Consider the following 25,529-nt stretch of genomic DNA (forward strand, 5'->3'; position numbering starts at 1 on the left):
AAGGGAGGGAGGAAGCAAAGAGGCGTTTAGAGAGTGAGAAGGAGGAGAGGCAGGGGCAGGATGAAGAGAGGAAAGGCTGAGAAATAGCGAGGAGAAAGACACAAAGTGGATATTTCTATGTGGCTTTCTGTGTGACTGCTGCCGCCGCCAAACGGATCCAATGAAACTCTCCGGTGAGGGCTACACTTAGACACCCCGGCGAGGTATGTCACCGCACTGCTTCCTCTTCTCAGTGTGTCTGTTTGCATATTCCTGTGTGTGCGTAATACTGAGGCAGTACAAGTGTGTTAAAAACTATTTCCAAGCATGTCACGAACATCTCCACATCTCATGTAGTGCGCATGAATGTTTGCTGTGCACTCATGAAAAGTGGCACCTGCGTAATGGGTGTGCGTCAGGATGAATGTGCGCTATTCACTCATGTAAGCCAGCACCTGCGTGCGTGTGTGTGTGTGTGTGTGTGTGTGTGTAGGCGCGTGGTGGGGAATAACCAAGAGAGTGTGAACAAGAGGGTGAGTGTGACTGATCCAGAGAGAGAGAGAAGTAAGTGGAGGTGCATCACTCAGCCTGATCAGGACTTTCAGAATTAGAGCAGTGGGCTTAAATAGCCTTGGTCCAGAGATAGCAAAAGGGGCCCTTGAGGAGGGCTGGGAGGGATTCAGAGAACATTGATGAGGGTGGTGCAATTAAGAACAGAAGTTTGGGGGAACAGTTGATGATGGGGAGGTCTCGTCCCAACAGGCGCAGGTGCATCAGGCAACTTCTCTGTTATTTTATGGATGAACTTGGAAAGGAGAAACACCCGGCTCCTTTCCTAGAATACGTGATTTTTTTTTTTTTTGCACTTAAATTCATAGTGCATGTAAAAAAGTGTAATACTAAAATAAAAATAAATCAAACTATATAACATGTATGCACTGTAGAATGTGCATACAGGCCTACCGAGGTGCAATGATTCTATTTTAGAGTTGAATGCAGCGAGAATAGAAACCCACGGCTGCTCTCTGTCAGACATTTCATTTGTCAGTTCCCGCATCACACTGTTGGGACTACTAAAAGTGTGTTTGGATCTACTCAACAACCATTTCAAATCCCAATCGGTACATGCTTATGACTTCTCCACGTCTATTTCTGCTCCATTGATATCCCATGTGCATCATTCGGAATCATCATTTCACTGGTTCAGACTTAAGATATCTATCATAAGTTCTCACAATCTAAGGGGATGTTCTCTAGGAGTACTTGATTGCCCCATCCGGTTGTGTTGCTGTAGCCGTTTTGTTGCATAGTTTTAGGGAAAATCAAACACACAACTAATGTGAGGCTTTATTGAGAGTTTTCCTGAGTGGCTGCTGGCCCTTTAAGAAGGCTATTTTTTGCAGAGGCACACATGGAGCAGGAGGCTGTGCATAAGAGGCAGTGGCACACGGATCAGAATGTATGGGGCTCTTCCTCACTGCTGTGACTCCACACCACACATCCCACCAGACGGTAACCTTGTGACGAAAGTGACTGCAAGAGATCCAAATCTGAGCAGTTGCTCACTCAGCACAAGCTCATACGGGCACATCATCAAAAGTGGAAAAGGCTACAGGTTTAGCATCTGACAAGAAGAGTCATCCCCTTTTCAAGTGGATCTCTCTGAAGTCTAAAAGTGATAATGAGTGGGAGCCTGTGTTAAAAAGACATCCTTATGCACACTTTGCACGAGTGTGCCAACATTCCCACATACTTGTTTTGATATGCAGATAGCACCGAATGAAATCTGGAAACATTTGTGCCCCCTTCTTAAAAACACATAATTCACCCACACACTCCACAAAAGAAAGAGCACATCTCGGAATATTTTCTTACTCCTAGCGGCACATACGTATAGCGCTATACGCCCACGTCCGAAAATTACTTATACATCGTCAATATCAGGACACAAAAATAATCATTTCTTTATGCAATCTGCATGTTATATAATGCATAGCCTGTCATTATCACAGGTCTCCTTCACGCCCTGCTGTGCCTCTCCACCTACCTAGCTCACAGACACACACACACACACACACACACACTCTACACCTTGTGTTGACAGCCATATACTCTACTCCAGCACTCTCACCCACATTGAGTGTGTGCTATCCTACAACCTGGCAGATGAGTGAAAACGGAAAAAAGGTGAAAAACACAGGGAACATTCATGAAACTGTGGAAATGCATGTACAGTAATCCTTATGGTGGTTAATTGGTTCCGACTGTGTTAAGTCCATTTCCATGACATTCATTCATTCATTCATTTTCTACCGCTTATCCACATGAGAGTCGCAGAGGATGCTGGAGCCTATCCCAGCTGTCTTCAGGCGAGAGGCGGGGTACACCCTGGACTGGTGGCCAGCCAATCACAGGGCATATATAGACAAACAACCATTCACACTCACATTCATACCTATGGACAATTTGGAGTCGTCAATTAACTTAGCATGTTTTTGGAATGTGGGAGTACCCGGAAAAAACCCATGCATGCACGGGGAGAACGTGCAAACTCCACACAGAGATGGCCGAGGGTGGGATCGAACTCGGGTTTCCAAGCTGTGAGGTCTGCATGCTAACCACTCGACCTCAGTGCAGCCCAAAAACTAATATATAAAGCTAATATAATAATAGGTCTATTAATAATAGATAACAGGTCTGCTTTCAGGGATGACAATGGAAATTAAAAATTACATTTAAGAGACTGAAATCAAAAGTATATTTAAAATTTAAAATAAAAGCCAAAATAATAGGAGATTAATTAATTAATTTCATAATCGATTAATCATCAATGAATTGTTGCAGCTCTAACCTGGATGATCCGAGGGTAATTTCCATGAAATATGAAACCTGATTATGAAGTTCTAAATATGTTTTCTTGACATGACATAAGAACCATTCTATTACCCAATATAATATAGAGATATAATCAGTGCGTGGTGAAATAAATATGTTCCGGATGTGTCGAAGACAGGAAGTCACGTTGAGTGTTCAGAGGTATTATTATTATTATTATTATTGTGGGCTAATTAAAATTAAAACCTGCAATAAAAGTGTGATGTTTGTGTGCATCACCAACAATAAAGGGACAATACTGACACCAAGTGACCAGTGTAGAATATTACATAGCATGCCATTTTTGAAAGCATCATCTGAATGCCTTATATTTGTATTTTAGCCATTTTTACGCTTGAAAAATGATTAATTTATGCCACAGCATTTAGAAGAAGTGTCTGGGGACTCCTTGTGTGGAGTCAGGAGTACGGCGAATATTCCTAAACAGATGTAGTAGGTGTTTGAAAGCAGCTTGCATCATGTTAGTCTCCTTAAAGGTGACAGACACAGCTGAGAAGATACTGCTATACTGTATTTCTTCGGCTGTATTTACATTTTTATATAGAAGATTTGTGTTGTATAATATAACCTGTAGGTCTTTCTTCTTTTTCTTCGTCCTTGACTCCCTCACCCATGTACACCACCAAGACTCATGTTCTCCTCCTCCGCACCGCACCTACAATAGGGGTCAGCGACCTTTCAACCGTGCCGCCCACACATTTACACCCACACATTTCAGCCAGGCCTGCCTCTGTGCGATGCCCTCAGCCTTTGCGTAAGTAAATCCGGTGTCCTGGACGTACGTGCACATCACAGTATATTGCGCAGTATCGGTTTTGGTGTCACTGTACAGACAAAGTAACATCTGAGACATCCTGCAGCTTTCGAGCATCAATAAAAGATGCCGGTGCTATACCATTGAAATGTTTTTTCAAATCCTTTTATATCCTCTTTTATTCCATATAACTTTTAATCCACTGGGTCAAACTTCTTTATTAGACCTTTATTCAGTTCAGTGTTTCCTCTTTCAATCTTGTCACCATCAGCACAGGTGATCAAATGATTCAATAATAAGTCTCAGTAGGAAGTGATTTAAAACTCAGAGCCCTGTCTGATTTAATGTTAAGGGCCTTTTATCATCGCACAGGCAATGAATATGAACAGCGACAAAGACATCCCAGACACTCTATGTGCAGCCAGTCTAGACAGATTCTCTGTCAGTGAATGGCACTCCAGCTACCAACAGGAGACCTGGCCATGGTCTCTCCATGGAGATGCCATCACTGCCTTTGCTTACAGTGTGCTGACATTTTGCTGCTAAACCAGAAAACCTACAGAAGCCCACTTTTGACTGGCAGTTTCCAGGGGACAGTGCCAAAAGCAACAAATCTTTTGGAATGAAATAAACACACACACATGATACACACATTCATCCAACACTTGTCCTCTTTCTTCCAGGCTGTTTTTTTTTTACCCATCACGCCCGTGGATCTGATACACTTCACCCCCCTCAAGCCCGTACTTGTAAACAACTTATCTTATAGAGTGAGAGCGCTATTCATTCCTGGGGTTTGTGCTAGTAATGTCACAAAATAGTGATAGGCTCTGGTTTTTAGAGTGTGCTTTGTAAAAGTTTGAAACCACATAAAATCCCCACAAGTTAACCATCAATACTTTCCATTGTGGTGTTTTAGTAGTGATTCAATTCTTTGTGATTGGGCCTGTCAAACTGAGTTCTTCTTGGTTGAACGGTACTACTCGGTACTTCGGTACGAGGTGCATTATTAAAAAAAAACAAAAAAAATATGAAATACGGATATTTTTAGGATGTATCACAATACGACAATATAACATTTAAATTCAGGAGAATCTTGTACAAAAAGCTACAAACCTTAAGCAATATAATGAAGTACACTTGTCTCAAATTGGAAAGCACGTTTATTTATTGGTAAAAAAAAAGTGGCTAACTTTTCCAATGGGATGTCAACCTCTGCACACAAAGTTACTAAATCTTCAACAAACTGTAATGCCTACGATTAAGGAAGATGTAGTCACCCATGCAATTCCAGCAATTAACATTTAATGTTACTTTTATCTTTATTGGAGACATAATTCTTGACCCTCAACAACGTCCTCTTTAACATCAGCTTCCTGTTTTGGCGTGACTTATTTCTTGAATTCAATCATGTTTCTTGCCTCAATAACACAAAATGGATCCAAAAAAAATCAAACATGGCAGCATTTTATAAAGAAGATGACAAACACGATTGAATTCAAGAAATACATGTAACTCATGGCAAAACAGAAGGTGGTGTTAAAGAGGAAGATATCACCTTGTACTTCAGTACGAGGTGCATTATTAAAAAAAACAAAAAAAATATGAAATACGGATATTTTTAGGATGTATCACAATACGACAATATAAAATTTTAATTCAGGAGAGTCTTGTACAAAAAGCTACAAACCTTAAGCAATATAATGAAATGCACTTGTCTCAAATTGGAAAGCACATTTATTTATTGGTAAAAAATAAAGTGGCTAACTTTTCCAATGGGATGTCAACCTCTGCACACAAAGTTACTAAATCTTCAACAAACTGTAATGCCTACGATTACGGAAGATGTAGTCACCCATGCAATTGCAGCAATTAACATTTAATGTAATGTAATACATGTAACTCATGGCAAAACAGAAGGTGGTGTTAAAGAGGAAGATATCACCTTGTACTTCGGTATGAGGTGCATTATTTAAAAAAAAACAACCTTAAACTGTATTATGGAAAGCAGGAAGTGAACAAATGTAACAATTACTGATTGTAAAAGTACCAGATGGAGGGGTAGGATTTAATAAGCTTTGCTTCTTCCTACTCCTTTTGGACATGTGGAACTGTGAACTGATTATGTGATGCATTTAATTGTAATCTGATGCATGTTCAAATGAAATAAAACCATTACCATTACCAACATATATGTATCTGGTGCAAATGGTGCACAGGAGGCGGGCAATCAGACTGTAGAGATGGAAAAGTGCAAGAATGAAACTCCCCTCAGCAGACACTTAAATGTCAATGAATGACAACAACCTAACACCCGCTTAAGAAAATGTCAACCACACAGATTTGGAGAATACCTGTTACCTTTCGTGTTGACCTCTGCAATCACACATTGTGCATGTACACTGCATATGTTTATTTGTAGCATCACAAACAAACGCCATAGTTGAAAACCGTGGCGTTATTTTCTATTTTCCCTATTTATGCTGACTGTCTGACCCCTGCGTAATTAGACAAGTCATATTTATAACTGATATTGTGTAAAAGCCAGCTTAAAGAGTCATAGCGGCCCTATTTATAACCTAGGGGCTTGAGGCCTGCACCACTACATGGGGGGATTTCCTCCCAGAACTATACTAAGCTCTACCTGGTAGGATTGGCCAGGATTAACCCAGCTATACATTACAAGCTTCACTCTCTCTTCTGCAGTACTCAAAAATGTCTCCATTTGTAACGTAACATACACTTGCTGACCATTTTAATAGGGGACACCTTTGCAGTTTGCAATTTGTGTCTAGGGTTGACAATTCTGAAACAAAGGAGGCAGGGAGGACTTTCAATATTAATTAGTACAGACGAATTAATCATATTTAATGTATGCAATTAATGCAATTTGACTCTTGAATACTCAATTGTGTTACATTTTCCCAGTTTCAGTATTGAGTCCAGTCTGTATCATACAGATAAATAAATAGATATTTTTAGTTTCTCAATATTATTTAAATTCCGGGGGGGGGGGGGGGGGGGCAAGCCTCAAATGAATTCGTCAACAGGGCGTTCAAAGTGAAGCAAACCATATGTGAATGGATTGTGGATATTTATCTTTATCTGCTTTAACTGTTGTTGTCCTAGACCAGGGGTGTGCAAACTCCGCCCCGGCGGCCCGCCAAATGTTTGAATCCGGCCCGCCTGTTGCTAACTAAGTATTTCAAGTTTTAAAATACAAACTGGCAAAATAAAAAAAAGTAAAGTAAAAAAAAAAACATAACTGTAAAATGAAATTACATAGTTTAAAGTGGTCTGATGTTTAAAGTACTCCTGAATAAAGGGACATGAGAACATACAGCTGATAGCATAAAATAAGACAAATAATTCAAGGAAAAGTATAAGCATAAAATTGTGTGTGTGTTAAATATATGTATGTTCTGAACTCCCGGAGTTCAATCCCACCCTCGGCCATCTCTGTGTGGAGTTTGCATGTTCTCCCCGTGCATGCGTGGGTTTTCTCCGGGGACTCCGGTTTCCTCCCACATTCCAAAAACACGCTAGGTTAATTTGGCGACTCCAAATTGTCCATAGGTATGAATGTGAGTGTGAATGGTTGTTTGTCTATATGTGCCCTGTGATTGGCTGGCGACCAGTTCAGGGTGGACCCCGCCTCTCGCCTGAAGACAGCTGGGATAGGCTCCAGCACCCCCGCGGCCCTCTTGAGGATAAGCAGTAGGAAATGAATGAATGTCCTAGATGGACGTTCTTATTTTAACATTTTTAGCAGTTAGCCGGTAGTGATACCCACATATTGACATCATTTTATTTAGGCTCCACTTCAGCCTCCTGAAAGTTGCATCAAGCTGTCTCGAATGAGTGTGAAGATTTGCACAAAGAAGAAGATATGACTCATTCACAATCATGCTTGTGTCCCTCTTCCCATGTAGATTAGCGTGTGCGTGCGTGTGTTAATGTGTTAATAGTAACTCTTGAGCCATAAGCCTATCCTCGTGGTTGAACTGGCTACGGGCAGGGCTCCTGGCCAAAGTATCTACTGTATCTATCTATATGTCCGTCTAGCTTCCTGATACCTTCTATCTTCCTCCAATGACCTCTTTTCTTTTTTAGTGTGACTCATTTGACCGAGACTTGTCTGTGTGCACAGAATAATCAAGTCGAGTGCAGAAAGTGTCATGAAAGATATTATTTTAAAGGAAGTATGTATGCTAAATGCTTCAGCGGTGCTGCACTGTTTCTTTAGTGCACTTGCAGAAGTGGAACACATCAGTCATTTCTATGTATCTATATAGTAGTACACTCTTTGATGAGCCCTTTCTTCCTCTTTCACAATGACTGCTGTGCTACATCAATTCTATACCAGTCAGTGGAAATTTGATTAGTGTTTTGATTAATGCACAGTTATATTTAGTTGGACTAAATAATCTAATTATGCCATGCATTGCTTCAAAATGCTGCTTACAAAGCAGAGGAGGGTTTCATCTTCACCATTAAACTATTATTTATTTTTTTCTGTGCTTTTTACTGTATATGCTTATGCAAAATAAGTTGTTCTGTCAAAGGAAAAGGCTCAGTGTGAAAAAGTGATTACGCCCTAAAACTAATACCTGTTTGGGCCACCCTACAATCAACAGTTAAATTACAATAAAATTACAATCTTTGCAGAATTGTAATGAAGTGTTTTTTTAAGGTCATTAATTGTAACATAGTTAATTAAATAAATGAGTTGCATTATTTTTGACAGACCTACTTTGAATGTAAAAACAACAAAAGAATACGTCTTCACAATGGTAATAGTTATCACAAACCCATAAAATGAAACACAATAAATGGCAGCGCAGACACCAGCACTGGCCCACTCAGACTCAGTACATTCAAGCAGCAATCACTTTGAAAAATAACAGTAATGCTCTCCATAAATGTCACAGGAGACGCTTGGCTTCTTTCAGTGAAAATATGTCAGAATGGCCTTAAGAGCTGAGACGTCTACAGTCCTCCTCCACTCCACGAGTTTACTGCTGTTGAAATGCACTTAAACTTGTTTGCATTTTGTGCTGTCAAGGTTGCATGGATTGATATATAAACTTTGTTGTGTTAAACCTGCTAAGTACAACAGGTCATTCTGGAATATTTTTTCATCGCGGTGTCCAGCAGCCTTTGTTCTGTCTTCATGTGCGGTACATTCAACGAACTCCCCCGCCGTCATCAATTTAGAGCTAATAATAAGCCATTGCAGCCATGCCAATGCACTCGTCTCAATTTGACTCAATCACAGAGGAAAATCACTGAGCTCTCCAGCGGTGCGTATGTTGGCGTGCACGAGCCTTTGTATGTTGTGTCAAATAAATGGTATGCATGGTTCAGACATGCTTAATAAGCTACACAAAGAAACATCACGGGTTACATTTGCACAACTCAATGTTCCCGAAAAGGAGTAGGAAGAAGGTGATCTTATTTAATCCTACCCCTTCTTCATGTCTATTACTGGTAATTCATTCACTGGTAATTCATTCACAATGAATAGTAATAGTAGTAATAATACAGACACCACCTTACTGTTTTGCCATGACTTATTTCTTGAATTTCACAGTGTTTCTCACCTCAGTAACCCAAAGTGAAGCCGCAGAAAGAGCCAGCATTTTGATATAAGACGATGAGAAAAACTGTTTACTTGACTTGAATTATATAACTCGTGACAAAACAGGAAGGTGGTGTCCATTTTGTGTCTCTTTGTCACATTCAACACTCATTCATTAACACTGACAATATTTTGGTTTGAACAGTAATGGTAGTAATAATAATAATCTGATGAATTTGATTGTATTGAAAAATAAGTATGCAATGAATTAGTGTACTATATGTTGAATACAGGAAGTGAACTTGTGTATTAGTATATAATAGTGGAACCTTAATTCGTTCCAGAAGATCCAGCTATAACCAAATCCATTATACCAATAAGAAGCAAGACACCATAGAGACACCACCTTACTGTTTTGCCATGACTTATTTCTTGAATTTCACAGTATTTCTCGCCTCAGTAACCCAAAGTGAAGCTGCAGAAAGTGCCAGCATTTTTGATATAAGACGATGACAAAAACTATTTACTTGACTTGAATTATATAACTCATGACAAAACAGGAAGGTGGTGTCCGTTTTGTGTCTCATTGTCAAATTCAACACTCGCATCATGTGTTCAGTCGTAGTAGTAGCCTTAATTGTTCATTTATCTCTTTCATTCGTAATTTATTTGCATTTAGAATTGTTAAAAAATAAATAATAATAAAAAAAAATAATAAAATAATAAAAATAATAAAAAAAATTATAAAAACATTGTTTTGTTTTTACATTTTTGAGAGTCAACCACTGATTAATCCAAACTGTAAATCCAATTAATCCTTTCCTGAAAGCCAAGAAAAAGTTAAATAAAATGTTTTTTTTATAATTGTAGTTATACAAGCAGAAAACAATTCAAAATGCAAATGAATAACAGGTGTGGAATGATTTTAATCAGATAAAATTTTAATCAGATTAATCACATCTTTGAACTAATTCATCATTATTAATCACCATTAGCAACTATGTCTGAACTATGCCCATTTTTACTGTATTTAAAGGGGACCGATTATGCTAATTTTTCGGCCCTTTGATTGCCACGTGGTGTGTTTAAAAATCAAACAGGTGTACCTAATCGAGTGGCCCATTTTTGAACATTTTCGTTAATAGCGTCGCCATGATTACATGAAATTTTCTCTAACTGGTCCTTAATGTCATGTTTCGGTTTGCGGTTTTGGGACGCATTACGCGCACAAAATCTGGAATATTAAGATATAATAATATCTAAACGGGAGAAATATTAAAATTGACTGCTGCTTGGCAGTAGTCAATGACCCCACCCCACCTAAATCAGCTCACATATACACAAGTTCTCCTGTGACACTGCACAGTATAAGTGGATTATTATGCAAAGTGTACCTAATGTTATGTCCAGTGAGTTCAACATCCTTTATGTGTCTAAGGGTTTGTGTATGTGTTTGTATCCCTCACAGTGATTAAAGCGAGTGGGCGGCAGTAGCAACTGGTCTGCTTGTGTGGCTCTGCATAGCAGACATGTTTCTCACTGCTAGATATTACTCATTTCCTCAGCCGTTGCACACACACACACACACACACAACACACACACAATCACTCACTCACATACACAACAGACGAATAGCAGGCTTTCAGTTCTTTCCCTCGGTTTTGCGGGCTCACCTGTATTATTTCACACATAGATTCTCGGCTATGTGGAGCTGCTGAGATGTGCAGGCGTTTTTACAGTGACAGTGTAGCGCAAGTAAGAAGCCGAAGAGTGGGTTGACCCTTTTGGAACGTTTGGGATATGAATGGCTCGCTACGTTGGGACGTCTGCTTAGTCTGCACTAAGGTCAGTGTCTCATCACAGCTCCATGAAGCCCACATTATCCAGATGCTTGTATGGATAACAAACACACCACAATTAGAATAACCGGACTCTCAGGTCATGTTGCTTTAATTGGCAAATGTGTAGTAGGTAAAGTAGTTCTAGTTCTATTCATTATGATGGAAGTCTGATTCACAGCTCGTGCAGAAAAGGCGGGATGAAGAAAACGCAAAGAAAAAAAAAAATCTCTGATTGAAAGCAATTCTTTAGAATAAAATTGTAAGCTTTTCCATTTACAAAAGTGTGTTGAGAATAAATTGCATTGATGTTTACAGAGCAAAGTCAAAGCGGTATTATGTAAAAAAAAGTATGGAACATTGCCGTGATCGGTGAAGTTTGATATATTGAAATGCTCCCACAGCGAAGCATCTAAAGAGCAGCTCTATATGCATGCGTGCACAGTGTAGGAGTCATCTTTCAGTAGACATTTCTCTGCTAACTCCTCCACATGCACAATATCTTTCTTTGTTTTCTCGTACAGTTTGGCAGCATTCAAGCAGGTTTATTTGGGAACCATAACTTGTTTTTGTTTTTTTTTACCCCCTCTTTGGGTTATGAAAAGGACAAGGATATTCATTTCTGGACAAAAACCAGGGCATATTAATAATGCATTCATTCTAAGGAATCTGAGTTCCAAAGTGTTCCAAGTTCACTAAAGAATAGTTTAAAAGTTAAATGACTAATGTTTATTACGTTAAAAAGTTCATTTTTTTGTTTGGGAAGATTTTTTCAAATTATCATGTAATGTTATTTTATTGTACGTATTCATGTTCATTTATTGTGGTTCAGTTTGTTTCATATTTATTCAAAATAACATAATTTTTGTATGGGCGGCACGGCGGTCGAGTGGTTAGCGCGCAGGCCTCACAGCTAGGAGACCAGTGTTCCTGTGATTGGCTGGCGACCAGTCCAGGGTGTACCCCGCCTCTTGCTCGAAGACAGCTGGGATAGGCTCCAGCACCCCTCGTGACCCTTGTGAGGAAAAGCGGTAGAAAATGAATGAATGAATAATTTTTGTATGAAATGAATGGGCTATTTTATTCAGTAGGGGGCAGGGAACACAAGATCTCGTACATGACAAGATTTCTCATTCAGATAAATTTCTCCTTCGTGGGCACTAGATCTGGGATGATAATAAATTAATTAATTAATCACACAATTAATAAAAATAATCTTGAAAATGTTGCTGACCTGAACGAGTGGTTAGCGTGCAGGCCTCACAGCTAGGAGACCCAAGTTCAGTTCCACCCTCTGCCATCTCCGTGTTCTCCCCGTGCATGCGTGGGTTTTCTCCGGGTACTCCGGTTTCCTCCCACATTCCAAAAACATGCTAGGTTAATTGGCGATTCCAAATTGTCCATAGGTATGAATGTGAGTGTGAATGGTTATTTGTCTATATGTGCCCTGTGATTGGCTGGTGACCACGCCTCTCGTCCGAAGACAACTGGGATAGGCTCCAGCACCCCCCGCGACCCTCGTGAGAATAAGCGGTAGAAAATGAATGAATGAATATTGCTGAGCTGAATATAATGCCATATGCATGCATGTCTGGATTCACTCGGTGCATTGACGTCAGCACCTTGGTGGGTTTGTTCCATAGAACAACGGCCTGATCGGAGTGACCCTTTTCTTCAGGGCTAGTTGTAGGCATGGGCCGGTTAACAGGTTCTAGATATACCACGGTATAAAAAAGTCAAGACCGCTAAAACCGTCCTACGGTGTGAGAGAAAGTGGAGGTCACTATGTACTGTTAGAACCGGGCTTCGATGTGCTGAAACCACAGGCATGAGGCGTGTTGCCAAAAGTTGGCAACTAATAGCTAACGGTGACATTAACGGCCTCGTTAGCAAGTGGTGTCGGTGTGCCCTCGTAGAGTTTTGCATCCCATAGCATGCTGCAGGAGGCTATGTAACCCGTGGTGGAAAAGTGTGAACATAAACAAACATTTAAGGTTTCTTAAGGTGATTGTTGACAGACGCGATGTGGAAAGCAAGATTGATTTGGACTTTATCAAATGCTTTATCAAATTTCTTTAGCTCCATTTTGGGTTATTATATCAAGAAAAGCTGAGACTTGAGGTGAGAAACATTAATGAAGTAAAAAAAACAAAACAAAACACAAAGCTGGTGTCCTTGTTGATCTTGCTGCCACATCACTGTCTTTGTCAGCAACATCTTCAATCAAGGAGACAGTGACATTAAATGTTCATTTATCCTTTTTATTTGTCATTTATATGCATTTCATTTTATTCATGTAAAACTACAGTACTAATAGTAAAATAAAAAAAATTGCGTCTGTAAACTTTCTGTAAATCCTCTAAACTTCATGTTCACTTCTGAAGCAATAAATATTAAAAGAGGTGTGTGAAAGAGGGACGTATTCTATCCTCATCCCTGTTTAATATATACACAGAACTAATCTTTAAAAGCATTGAAAAAAAATGAAAAAAAAATGTGAACACCTTGAGATATGCAGATATGCTTGCTGAAAATGAAAATAACAAAACATAGTGAATGCCATCAGCAATACAGGAAAAACATACGGAATGAAAATTAATGCGAAAAAAGGCCAAGGTCATGCATGCTACGAGGAAGAACATCATATATAAATATCGATGGTTCATTCATTTTCCGACGCTTATCTTTTGCAGGGGTCGCGGGTGTGCTGGAGCCTATCACAGCTGTCTTCGGGCGAGAGGCGGGGTACACCCTGGACTGGTTCGCCAGCCAATCACAGGGCACATATAGACAAACAACCATTCACACTCACATATTTATTCATTCATTCATTTTCTACCGCTTTTTCCTCACGAGGGTCGCGGGGGTGCTGGAGCCTATCCCAGCTGTCTCCGGGCGAGAGGCGGGGTACACCCGCTGGACTGGTTCGCCAGCCAATCACAGGGCACATATAGACAAACAACCATTCACACTCACATATTTATTCATTCATTCATTCATTTTCTACCGCTTTTTCCTCACGAGGGTCGCGGGGGGTGCTGGAGCCTATCCCAGCTGTCTCCGGGCGAGAGGCGGGGTACACCCGCTGGACTGGTTCGCCAGCCAATCACAGGGCACATATAGACAAACAATCATTCACACTAACATATTTATGACAAACTATATTAATGGAGGGATCATGTGAGAAATAAATTAAAAGAAGTATATTGAAACATTGACCAATCCAGAGTGTACCCCGCGTCTCGCCCGAAGTCAGCTGGGATAGGCTCCAGCATGACGATGAACGGCGTAGAAAATGGATGGATGGATATTTTATCAGGTTGTTTGAAATATTGCTTGTGTTCTTTTGGCACAAATAAATACCATCATACATCTGAGACATTGAATCCCCACCAACAGCCAACTTTTCAGCTTTTCCACTCAGATGCACAAACAGCTTGCTTGTCTCTAACACTTATTCCGTTTTTGGACCTCGTAACTTGATGAGCAACAGTTTGCCCGCCTCTCTGTGGAGTATCCCCATCTCACCTCTCTAACCGACAAGATGCATGTGCAGACGCAGTTGCCATAGTGACGCTGTGGCGGCCGCTGAGACGGTGGGGTGTAAGTAGGTTGTTGACGGGTGAGCGCACGGCCGAGAGGCAACACGACGGCGACACGGTCGCCGAAAAGGACTCATTTTGAAGCTTGTCATTTTTTTTTTTTTGGAGGAGAATTAGTGTAGCTCCCCCGCACTTCTCATTGAATGAAAACAGGAATGCAAAATCTGTGACATATTCAAACACCCGCACTCAACGCACACAAAGCCCTAAACAAATAAACACATTCACACATTCTCCCATACACATCGAGCAATGGTGGCATGCATACACACACAGCTGCGCAATTCTCGCCTCTTTTAGCAAATATTTAGTTGGCACAGACACACATTCAGTATCCACAACTGGTGCTGTCTCCGTCAGCTTTCGGGTGGGTGGTGACCAGCTTTGACTGTCACTGGGGGAGCAAAGCACAGCCGCCTGTGGGAGTATTTGTGTGTCTGTTGCTGTCTGAGTGTGTGAAAAAGAAGAGGCCAGGGGGTTGCTGGTGGGGAGGTGCTTCGTAGTACACTTCTATAGAATACCCGTGGGTGTCAACGGGGGTGGTTCATGAAAGTGGTACAAAAAACATATCTCCATATTCCAATCGTCACCAGAGAGTCAGCGATGAAAACGATACAGCTGTGTGTGTGTGTATTTAACATATGCCTTTGCTTCATTAGCTGTAATGTGTATTTTTAGCCCACATGTGGGTGTAATGTGTTTGAATGAAATAAGTAAGTTGGGTAGTTTCAGTCCCACCGCAGTGCGCTCAGGTAATGACTAATTAGCCGCGCTGATCAGAAGCGCTAAGAGTTTTGACCTTTTTAAATCCATTTGTTTTCTTGTCTCTTCCAATGATATCTTCTCTTTTCTAGGCCAGTGGCGCTTCAGTTCAGAGGAATCCACAGTGATGCTGTGTCGGAGCCTTCGCTTCTGTCCGTGCCCCTCGTTCTCCCGTAAGTCCCATGTGACCTAGGCTACACCCACACATAGGGGGCCACCACTGCCGCTGGAGCCCACCCATGAATCCCATCCCTGACCGCGGCAAAGAGTGCCTCCCTCCCAAGAAGAGGGAGTCTCGGCAAGGGTCGTCAGAACGCCAACTTCCTCCGCCCGATGAATTTAAGCCCCCTGTCCCGCTTCGGAGTCGGTCCAATGCAGGGCGAGGCGAGGGCAACAGGGAGGTCAGCGACAGGCAGCGAGCTCTGACTACTCCGAACACCCATCTCCTCCACACTCCTCCGCCCCTGCCCTCTCCAGCGCCCCTGCCCTTGCCACTGCCATGGCCCCTGAGCTACACTTCCTCTGTGTCTCTTCCTCTCTTTCAAGGGCATGTAGTGGAGAGGAGAGGCTCCGGGTCCCCTGCCTGGAGAGACGATCCCCTGTCATCGCCGCTGCCACACCATTCTAGGTGGCTTCGAGCAGAAGGGCCCCTCTCCTCCCTGTCCTCAACTTCCTCCTTTAAAACTCCCTTCCCGGCTGATTCTCGCGAGATGTGGTCCTACATTAACAGCGGCCGACGAGATTACAGCTCTTCTGTTTTCTCCCCATCGTACTTGTTTGGTCATACCTCTCTGTACCCTCAAGAGCCAAGTTTAACCGAAGCCAGACAGAGGTACTTAGGAAAGAGGCCCAATGGATTGGACGGGCCAGGCAGCAGGACTGCCTCTACCTCCAGGTCTTTGCTCACAGGAGATTACGGACATGATAGCAGCAGAACCAGATTGGACACAAGTCTACACAGCTCCCATATTAATGGTGGACGGAGACAGCAGGAAGATCTGACACCTGGGGCCCAATCAAGGGGTTCGTTTTCCTCAGATTCTAAAGCTCAGGAGGGTCATGAACCACATTCCTCAATACAGGACCGACATCGGCAAGAAATACCATCGAGCCCTCATCCCCTGGGACCAGACCCCAGGGCAGGTAAAGGGGGGTTACTGGATGCCGCTGGAGCCTCAGGCACTGAAGCACACATCTACTACTCCTTGGAATCCATTTGCCAGCCAAGCCCTCAGGCTTCCCAGTCCTACATACCCTACAGTCCCTCAGGAATACCACTGTACAACCTGCAAGGAGAGCCAGGCCCAAAGAAGCACAATCCGAGGACCTCCCCCCAATCGTCCCAGGGTCAGCTGAACAGCCATGACAGGTTGCAAAGAGACCATGACAGAGACCAAGACAGAGACAAGGACAGGGAGCGAGGTAAAGAAAAAGAGAAGCACCTGAAAAATAACAGGGATCATGTTCACACCTCACCCCCTGCCCTTCACTCGTCTCCCCCTCCGCTCCTACCTCACTTCACCAAGGGTTCGCTCATTGAGCTGGCCAGCGGGCAGTTGAAACAGGTGGAGGATCTGCGGACAGAGGACTTCCTGAGGAGCGCTGATACCTCTTCAGAGTTCCACCTGAGCACCTGCACAGTTCTGCTCATTTCTCCCAGTAGTGCACAGGGCATCTGCCACCTGCAGGTCCATCTCACAGACCGCAACACTCAGGTGAGCTGCTAAAAAATTGCCTTCAAGTGCTTTAATGCTGCCTCATGAATTAATCTTGGATCAGGCTGCAAAGAACTGTTTTGATAATCTTTCAAAGTAACAACAGGCTTAGAAAGGGTGAAGGAAAATACATTTCTGGGGATCACAATAGATGAAAATATGAGCTGGAAACCTCATATTACAAATATTACAAAATTTGTTCTCAATTTGTTCTCTCTCTGGTTCTACCATATCTTACTTATTGTGTGGAAATATGGGGTAATAACTATAAAAGCAATCTTCACTCGCTAAATGTACTGCAAAAAAAGTCAGTAAGGATAATTCATAATGCCGCCTACAGAGAACATACTAACTCCTTATTTCTAAAATCACAAATACTTAAACTTGCTGATATAGTTAATCTTCAAACAGCTAAAATAATGTATAAGGCTAAAAATAACCAATTACCTAAAAATGTCATCCAATACTTCTCTACAAGAGAGGAGAAATATGATCTCAGGGAAGAATTAAATTTGAAACACTTATATGCTAGGACTACGTTAAAAAGCCATAGCATTTCAGTATGTGGAATCAAACTATGGAATGGATTGAGTAAGGACCTCAAACAATGCACAACGATGAGCCAATTCAAGAAACAATACAAGCAGTTGATGTTTGCTAAATACAAGGATGAAGAGTCTTGAACCAGTCATGATGTGCTATATATATCACTATATTGACACTTACTATGGTACCCATTATGTCATTGGATGGTCATATCACCTCGTACTTCGGGACCAAAAATTTAAAAATTAAAAAAAAACCTTAAACTATATTAAGAAAGCAGGAAGTGAACAAATGTAACAGTTACTGATTGTAAAAGTACCAGATGGAGGGGTAGGATTTAATAAGCTTTGCTTCTTCCTACTCCTTTTGGACATGTGGAACTGTGAACTGATTATGTGATGCATTCAATTGTAATCTGATGCATGTTCAAATGAAATAAAACCATTACCATTACCATAGTATGTTTATTTGAATGTGTCACCCTGTTCTGCTTTAATCCAGGAGTTATTGAAGGTCTTGGTGGAGTATCCATTCTTCGTCCAGGACCAGGGTTGGTCTTCTTGTTGCCCCCGGAGAACCACCGAGCTCTACGGCCTTCCCTGCCGCCAGCTCTCAGAGGGGGATGTTTGCCTTGCTCTTACCCCAACACCCAAGAAACCCCACCGGACACTTGTGCGTTCCTCCTCTCGAGTCCAACGTACACACCACCAGTCCAGGGCTGCGGTGGAAGTGTCTAGCAACTCGCACAGGGAGAAAATGCCACCTCCTCCTCCTCCTCCCCCTCTTCCTCTACACCCGCCTACTACCGGGCCGCAGCACGCTCTGACTGCAGAACCTCAGACTGAAGAGCCCGCACGCCCTCGTAAACGGCGCTGGTCAGCCCCTGATGCCCTTTCCTCAACAGGTACCGATGAAAGTCTCATGGATTTACCTCAAGGCTCCAAGCTGATGAAGTGGCAGTAGAAAACTTGCACATGCACACGTTGACCTACAGTAAGCACATGTATACGCTCCATGTCTCTGTTGCGCCCGCTTGGGTCGCGGGGATGGAATAAAGAACAATCCAAAATTACGGGTGTTCACACTGCTGCCCTAAGGCTTAAACTTCTCTACTTGTTGCACCCTTTCTATCATTTCCTTTCCTCTCTTTACCATCCCTTCAATTTCCTTTCCTTCCCCTCAGTTTCCTTTCCTTAACAGTGACAGGAGCATCGTCTGAAAGATGTCTGGTGGCTCCATTTACAGATGCATTGAAGACAGTGAGACAATCAAGCACTCGTCTGTGTTCACTCTGTTTATGTAATGTCCCACACACATATTTACCGGCAGTGTGTCCTTCAGGGTATCGATTTCAATCAGTGTTATGAAAGTAAGCGCTACTGAAACATTGCAGATATACGTATATACAAAAAACAAAAATTGACTTAATATATTACATGTGTACAGTGAGTATGCTAAACAGATTTAAAGCATTTTTTTTTTTTGTCAATATCCATGATACATTGTGTTCGTCTTATTTGTTTCTTGCTTCTGATCCATTGTTAAAACCGGGCAGGCAAGATGAATGTAAGCGTTCTTCGCCTTTTTTTTTTTTAATCTCATCACCTTCAACAAGTTATTTGTCAAGGCATTACTCTCCGATATGTTCTTAACATTATCTCTGAGAATGGGAGAACACTAAGAAAAAAAAAAAACAAAAAACAAAACGCGTATGAGACAATCACGGCCACAAGGACAGATGTGTACCACATAGCCTCCACACTGTATTTTCCATTAAAAGCTGAATAGTGGAAGGACTGGAGGTAAGGCTGAAGAGTAATGGTGCTAATAACATGTTGGAACAGGATGCTTTGTGGATATACGTAACCCCCTGCTTACTGTACACTTGTTTTTCCATTTTCATTGTTGTGTACTGTATATGTCTGAAAGCAGGGAAAAAATGATGAAAGTATTTTCAACTCTGATACGGGTATCTCCTCTGATTCAGCACACTCTTTCACTTTAGTTTTTTTGTGACAAAACCATACATGTTAATTATTCCTTCTAAATGTCATAGCTACAAAATGTATATTTTTTAAAAAATTGTGAAACTGTTATATGATGTTCGCTAGAAATAAACAGAAAGAAAAAAGCTTCATGAATTTAATTATCACAGCTGATTTATTCCCTGCTTTTGTTGAAAACACTCGATTTACAACTTTTATTAGGTTACAAAATCTTGTCTGGTTCAAGGGTAGAAAATACAATATCATAGTCCTTGTTAAGATAAGATTTTTTTCTTCCAGACAAAACTTGCAAAAGGAGGATACTTCACACAAGGTGAGTCACACAATGATTTAGCCATCTCATTTCATTTTTTTAACATAACCACAGTTCATAATTAACTTAAAAACAGTATAAAATGTGTGGTGGGTGCTTCCTTATATATACGTCTCAAATCTATATGCACAATTCATTATTATGCTTGACTTTACATTATTGTACTCACAACTCGGCAGCCAATATAGAGTTTTGTATAGCATATCAACAAGAAAAAGCAACATAGTTTGAACCCAGTGAACCATTTCCCTTCAGAGGCTCTACTGTACAGAAACATAGACAAACATTTCCTTTAAAATTCTGCTCTTTGCTGTTTTTTCTGTAGAATTAAAATAAGGAAATAAACCTTTGGCTGGTTCACAACGGCCTCCCCGCAGGATGGACTTTCTCAGTTTTCTCTGTATTTGTGTTGGGAAGGTCCGTAGTGTTCTTCATCTCATCCAAGCTCAACCTCTGCAGCAGATCCACAGCAAACATAGGCACCACCTGGGCAGAGCAGGAGGACAATCTATATTGCAGCGAACTCTATTGGAATATTCAGGTACTGCAACTAATTCTAAATTCCTGCATTGCTGAAAATGCATTTGATGTAAATGATTCTTGGTCAATTTTCCCACCTGAACCATGACAAGCTTTGTGGTTTTAGGGGTTGTTGGGTCCGGGTACTCCTCTCCAAAGCAGAGTTCTATCCTATAAAGGGGTGGCGTTCCCTTTCCTTGCAAACAGTTCTGAAGATCTGTAAAACAGATGCTGAGATTAATCATATGCTGTATCGAACTTCAGAAAGCACTGTAGCACAAACAAATACAGACACTAAAATCAACGGGCCCTATTTTCGTAGGTAAGGTGTGGACAACGCACTTTGCAATTTTCATAAGTGGCGCAGTATGGCGCAAGCGCACCCGCGCCTCTTTCCATCCCATTAACGCACGTGGCAAAAAGGGAGGAGAGAACGCGTGAGAGAGTTTAACACAGCTGAGTGTAGTCTTAACCAATGAAATGATCGTCTCTTATTGCTTTTAACTGCACAGGGCCCACTGGACTGCACATCAGAGGCCATGTAGACCACCTCTGTTCCTGTCACGAAATTTTCATGGCGCGATGCTGAGATGTGGACACCTCCTTTAGTGGGCTTCCACTTCCATCTCTACCAAATTAGCTGAGGATGCGCTGGTCGAAATGACATTAAATTAGAGCCCATTGTGTTATCCTGGTTCATTTAAATAAATACTTTTAAGTTGAATTATATCAATCTGTTCAATTACCGTTGAGAAATATTGAAGTATCAAGCAATTTGAAGGTCTTCTCTCGCTCCAACTTGTTGGGCTGATCAGCGTTTGGAGCCATGGGGCCGCTCCAGTACACCCTGCCCTGGCAGAACCGCTTGATGAACACCCCATCAGGGGCAACCCATAAGAGTACACCCCTTTCCAGATGGCAGAGAAGGCGATTTATTGCTTCCACCATGTATGACGATGCGTGGAAGGAGTTTGGCGAAGGAAAAAAAAGCTGTTGTGCGGTGCAAGGCCCGTATATACGCTCACTTCCTAAAGGACCTCGACCATGTAGGATAAAGCATCCTTCTGGACTCTTAGTGGTGCATCTCATCACACTGTGGCCGTGGTACAACAATGTCACTTGCATTCTAAAATCTGGGAACACAACATCATCGTTAGTATGTTTTCCAGCGGTATGTTCATTTTTGTTGTTTGATCTGACTTACCTGAGATGGTATGAATAGAGCTGCAGAAGGTCAACCAAGCAGAGTGCTGAGTGGGACTTTTTTTTCCAGTCGGCTCACAATACATATGGTCCCTTATTAGCTCATCTAATGCACAGTAGAAATCATCAGTCAGCACGTTGTCAGTGTTCTTTTGAGAGAGTGATACAATTAGCTAAAGTGAATCAAACGTTTGCATACACTACACTTTTTTTTCTCACTGTCTGAAATGAAAACAGTCTTTTTTAGGCCAATTAGGATGACCTAAATTATTTCTATTTGCCAAACACAGAACACAGAACCTGTATGATGGCTGTGCATTCCCATGTTGTTTATGATTGCGGATAATTGTTTGAACAGATGAGCAGGCACCTTAAAGATTCCGGAAACGTAACCAAAGAAGGATTCTGGACCCAACACATACGGCTGTATGTTAAAAGCAGACACTTTAAAATAAATACAGTTGAATAGGTGCAGATTCTGGAAGAACTAGAATGCTTTCTGTGCCGGTTATCGTGTTTAGCTGCTCTATAGGACTCCACAACTTTAAAGACACAGTGCATGTGAACTTCTTGTTTCAACTGTATGTCCCTATGGTGTCATTACATCATTGCACTGACAGGTTGTCTACAGCCGCTAATATGACGGATACCAAACAAAATAGACAAACTCACCTTCATAGCCGGTGGTTTCAAAGACTTGTTTGCAGTGCATGAATTACATAAAAAACAATTCATAATATTTTTTTTTGGCCAAAAATATTTTTCCATTTGGATATTTCCATTTTCAACCCGTATTTTACCCACAAAGCCACCCATTGACCCTCATTTGTGGCCACCTTTCCAAGTCTAAATGACAGCTTACTAGGTTGGTCTTTCTGTTCTGGTTCTTCTTCACAGGCTTGAAACGATTCCTTTGAAAACAAACCAAAAAAAAGGTTAAAACTGATCCTCAAACTCCCTTGGTTGTTTTGCACATGAATGTTCTTTCATAGACATTACCGTAATCATTATTGCAGCTTTTCCCTGACAAAAGCATAAACATCACTGCCTTATTTTTTGGGTGCTAAACTTACAAACCTCGATTTCTTGGAAACCAGGACTCCATGATGATGTCTTAACTCGGATGGTCATGCTATCCTTTCTCTGTGGAGACTCTGTGAATAACCAAAAAGATGGAGAAACTCGTTAATCCAGATAAAACGTACGTATATGAGATATTCTGGTTATCTTTACCGGCCTGAGATGATGGCCCACCGTCTTGCCGGATGCGGTACACTTTATAAGGTTCTGAGATGTCCAGCTGGCTGAGTTCAGGGACCATTTGGAAGTCTGTGCTCTTATTAAGTGCACACCGCAGACGAGTCTTCCACACGGTGGGGTTGGCCCGATCCTTTCCCTCCATGTGTTTGCCCTTGTGCAAAGCCCAGGCCTGAACACAATGGTGGAAATATGTCAGTGTCAATTGTCTGCAAAAGTTTTTTATTACTCTTAGAGTCAAATAATATATTATTTATAATTTATTATGAATATATATTATTATAAATATATTATTTATTATTCATTCATTCATTCATTTTCTACCGCTTTTTCCTCACGAGGGTCGCGGGGGATGCTGGAGCCTATCCCAGCTGTCTTCGGGCGAGAGGCGGGGTACACCCTGGACTGGTCGCCAGCCAATCACAGGGCACATATAGACAAACAACCATTCACACTCACATTCATACCTATGGACAATTTGGAGTCGCCAATTAACCTAGCATGTTTTTGGGATGTGGGAGGAAACCGGAGTACCCGGAGAAAACCCACGCATGCACGGGGAGAACATGCAAACTCCACACAGAGATGGCCGAGGGTGGGAATTGAACCCTGGTCTGCGCGCTAACCACTAGACCTCCATGCCGCCTATTATTTATTATTTATAATATTATTTAATTTGACCTATTATGCTATTTTTCATCCCTTTGTATTGAGTTGTGGACTCCTATAGAGTAGCTACACACAATAACCCGCACAGGAAGCTTTCTAGATCTTCCAGATTCTGCACCAAACCTCATTATCTGACGCTTTAGCATCATTTAACATAAAATTAAATAACATTTATAGATCAGAAAAGTAGAAAAAGCATCACAAACTTTGAATGGTATTGTTTCAAACTACCATTGCTGACATATTAAATGTTTTATCAGTTATGGCAGACTGAGGCAGGTGAGTGGTTAGCGTGCAGGCCACACAGCTAGGACACCCGAGTTCAATTCCACCCTCGGTCATTTCTGTGTGGAGTTTGCATGTTCTCTCCATGCATGCGTGGGTTTCTCCAGGTACTCCAAAAACATGCTAGGTTTAATTGGCGAATCCAAATTGTCCATAGGTATGAATGTGAGTGTGAATGGTTGTTTGTCTATATGTTATGAATATGAATGAAATGAAACTATCAGAATAAAAAGTAATTCATTACATTGACATTATATTCCCCAATGAAGGCAGCCATTTGTGTTACTGTCTCTTTAAGCAACGTTGGACCAGAATGTGAATTTAATATTGAAGTATATGCAAAGTAGTTCTTTTTAAAGTTGTTGGCTGTCAATAGTTAGCATGTAAGAGAAGCTTAAAGGTGACCTTGAAGAGAGCAGCATCGTCCGTCTCCTTGTAGTCCTTTTTGGCAGCATGCTTCCAGGGGATCCTGAACATGGTTTTCGCCTGGTCTTCCCAACGCAGACCCTCAAACGCACCACTATCCACCTGAGCTAAGAGCCACTCTTTCAGGTGCTTCTTGGGCCCTTCTTCCATCTTCCAAGTCCGATTTCAGTCTGAAGGGCATTCAGGTCCAGTGGCAGCCCCCAAAAAGCAGTCAGGTTAACTTTAAAAAAACAAAACGCAAATGGACCTCAAGTTAGTTCACGTGGTATGTAACCGAAAGCGAAACACTTGCGAGACACTTTCGCTTTCCCATTCAACGAGCGCCCGTTTCTGTTTAATCGTTTCTAACCCGCAGAACACCAAAAGCAGCGTACAACCGTAACTTGTTGCATTAAGATTTCAACGTAATTATACCACTACTTGTGGAGCATAAAAACGTTTTATTGTGTGAAGAAAATGAGTGGAAATGAGAGACAAGTCACGTTGAAACTTAGTTGGGTTTTTCCACTCAACAGCCGCAGTAAAAAAGGTGCTTAAAACCAGAAAGAAAGGTGGCAGTGTTTGTAGTACTGTGATTTTTGGCCACTAGAGGGCGGTATAGACGTGCTTGACGAGGAAAAAAAATTGAAAAAAAATAAGATAACATTAACTCATAATAACACAATTTTTTTCAACTAAAAATGCTTCTTGCTTGTTTGGGGGTGCTTGGCTTAAATACTTTACACTAAAAAAGATTGACAGCAACCTGACAACGCCATTTTCTTGACTCTTGTTATTTTATGTGCAAGAAAATAAATTTCCTCTAAATACAAAAATTTTGTATTTAATTAATACACATTAATGGCGAATGTAGTCAATTTTGATGTATAGTTTAGACTTATTTTTTTACTATAATAATCATACCTTTTAATGGATACTGAATATTTAGTGATTTGCCACTTCCTTTTCACTCAATGAGGTGGACTCATGTTTATCTAGTTTTAAATCAATAAACTGCCGTACAATGTGGAGACACTCTTGTGCATTTTTACTCAAATGTAGAAAGTAAGTGTAAAACAGGTTTATTCTTGGCTTTGTCAGCTTCATGGAGTCACCATGAAGCTTTCATCGACATGAAACAACCTGCCCGAAGGAAGATTTTCTAGCTGTTTGTAAAACAGTGTAAGCACATCTTCATA

General features: G+C 41.3%; 2 protein-coding genes across 3 annotated transcripts; one reads left to right on the plus strand and one right to left on the minus strand.

Annotated features, from left to right (window-relative positions):
* On the plus strand, positions 1-19,860 carry LOC131104595 (uncharacterized). The gene is made up of 3 exons (XM_058051929.2): positions 1-203; positions 15,505-17,127; positions 18,175-19,860. The coding sequence occupies exons 2-3, from the start codon at positions 15,652-15,654 to the stop codon at positions 18,634-18,636; spliced, it is 1,938 nt and encodes a 645-aa protein (XP_057907912.2). The 5' UTR covers positions 1-203; positions 15,505-15,651; the 3' UTR covers positions 18,637-19,860.
* On the minus strand, positions 19,803-24,630 carry irf10 (interferon regulatory factor 10). Of its 2 annotated transcripts, none has more exons than XM_078796655.1 (8): positions 24,331-24,630; positions 22,948-23,143; positions 22,792-22,868; positions 22,577-22,625; positions 21,716-21,820; positions 21,537-21,644; positions 20,610-20,728; positions 19,803-20,478 (listed from the first exon to the last, which is right to left on the minus strand). In XM_078796655.1, exons 1-8 carry the CDS (start codon positions 24,499-24,501, stop codon positions 20,350-20,352), a joined length of 954 nt encoding a protein of 317 aa, XP_078652781.1. In that variant the 5' UTR covers positions 24,502-24,630; the 3' UTR covers positions 19,803-20,349. The 2 variants fall into 2 exon arrangements, with proteins under 2 accessions (XP_078652781.1, XP_057907914.2); XM_058051931.2 differs by having other exon boundaries at positions 21,258-21,644.
* Between the last annotated feature and the right edge of the window lie 899 nt (positions 24,631-25,529).

Source organism: Doryrhamphus excisus, linkage group LG15 (genome assembly GCF_037039965.1).
Source record: "Doryrhamphus excisus strain RoL-2023G ecotype Guam linkage group LG15, RoL_Dexc_Guam_v1.1, whole genome shotgun sequence".
NCBI classification, from domain to species: domain Eukaryota; kingdom Metazoa; phylum Chordata; class Actinopteri; order Syngnathiformes; family Syngnathidae; genus Doryrhamphus; species Doryrhamphus excisus.

Excerpts from the sequence above, each read along its gene's own strand:
- irf10 (XM_058051931.2), bottom strand. The coding sequence starts at position 24,501 with ATGGAAGAAGGGCCCAAGAAGCACCTGAAAGAGTGGCTCTTAGCTCAG. Across the intron at positions 22,869-22,947 it reads TGGGCCATCATCTCAGGCCG|AGTCTCCACAGAGAAAGGAT; the intron begins GTAAAGATAACC and ends GGTTATTCACAG. Across the intron at positions 22,626-22,791 it reads CTGGTTTCCAAGAAATCGAG|GAATCGTTTCAAGCCTGTGA; the intron begins GTTTGTAAGTTT and ends TTGTTTTCAAAG.
- LOC131104595 (XM_058051929.2), top strand. The coding sequence starts at position 15,652 with ATGAATCCCATCCCTGACCGCGGCAAAGAGTGCCTCCCTCCCAAGAAG. Across the intron at positions 17,128-18,174 it reads TCACAGACCGCAACACTCAG|GAGTTATTGAAGGTCTTGGT; the intron begins GTGAGCTGCTAA and ends GCTTTAATCCAG.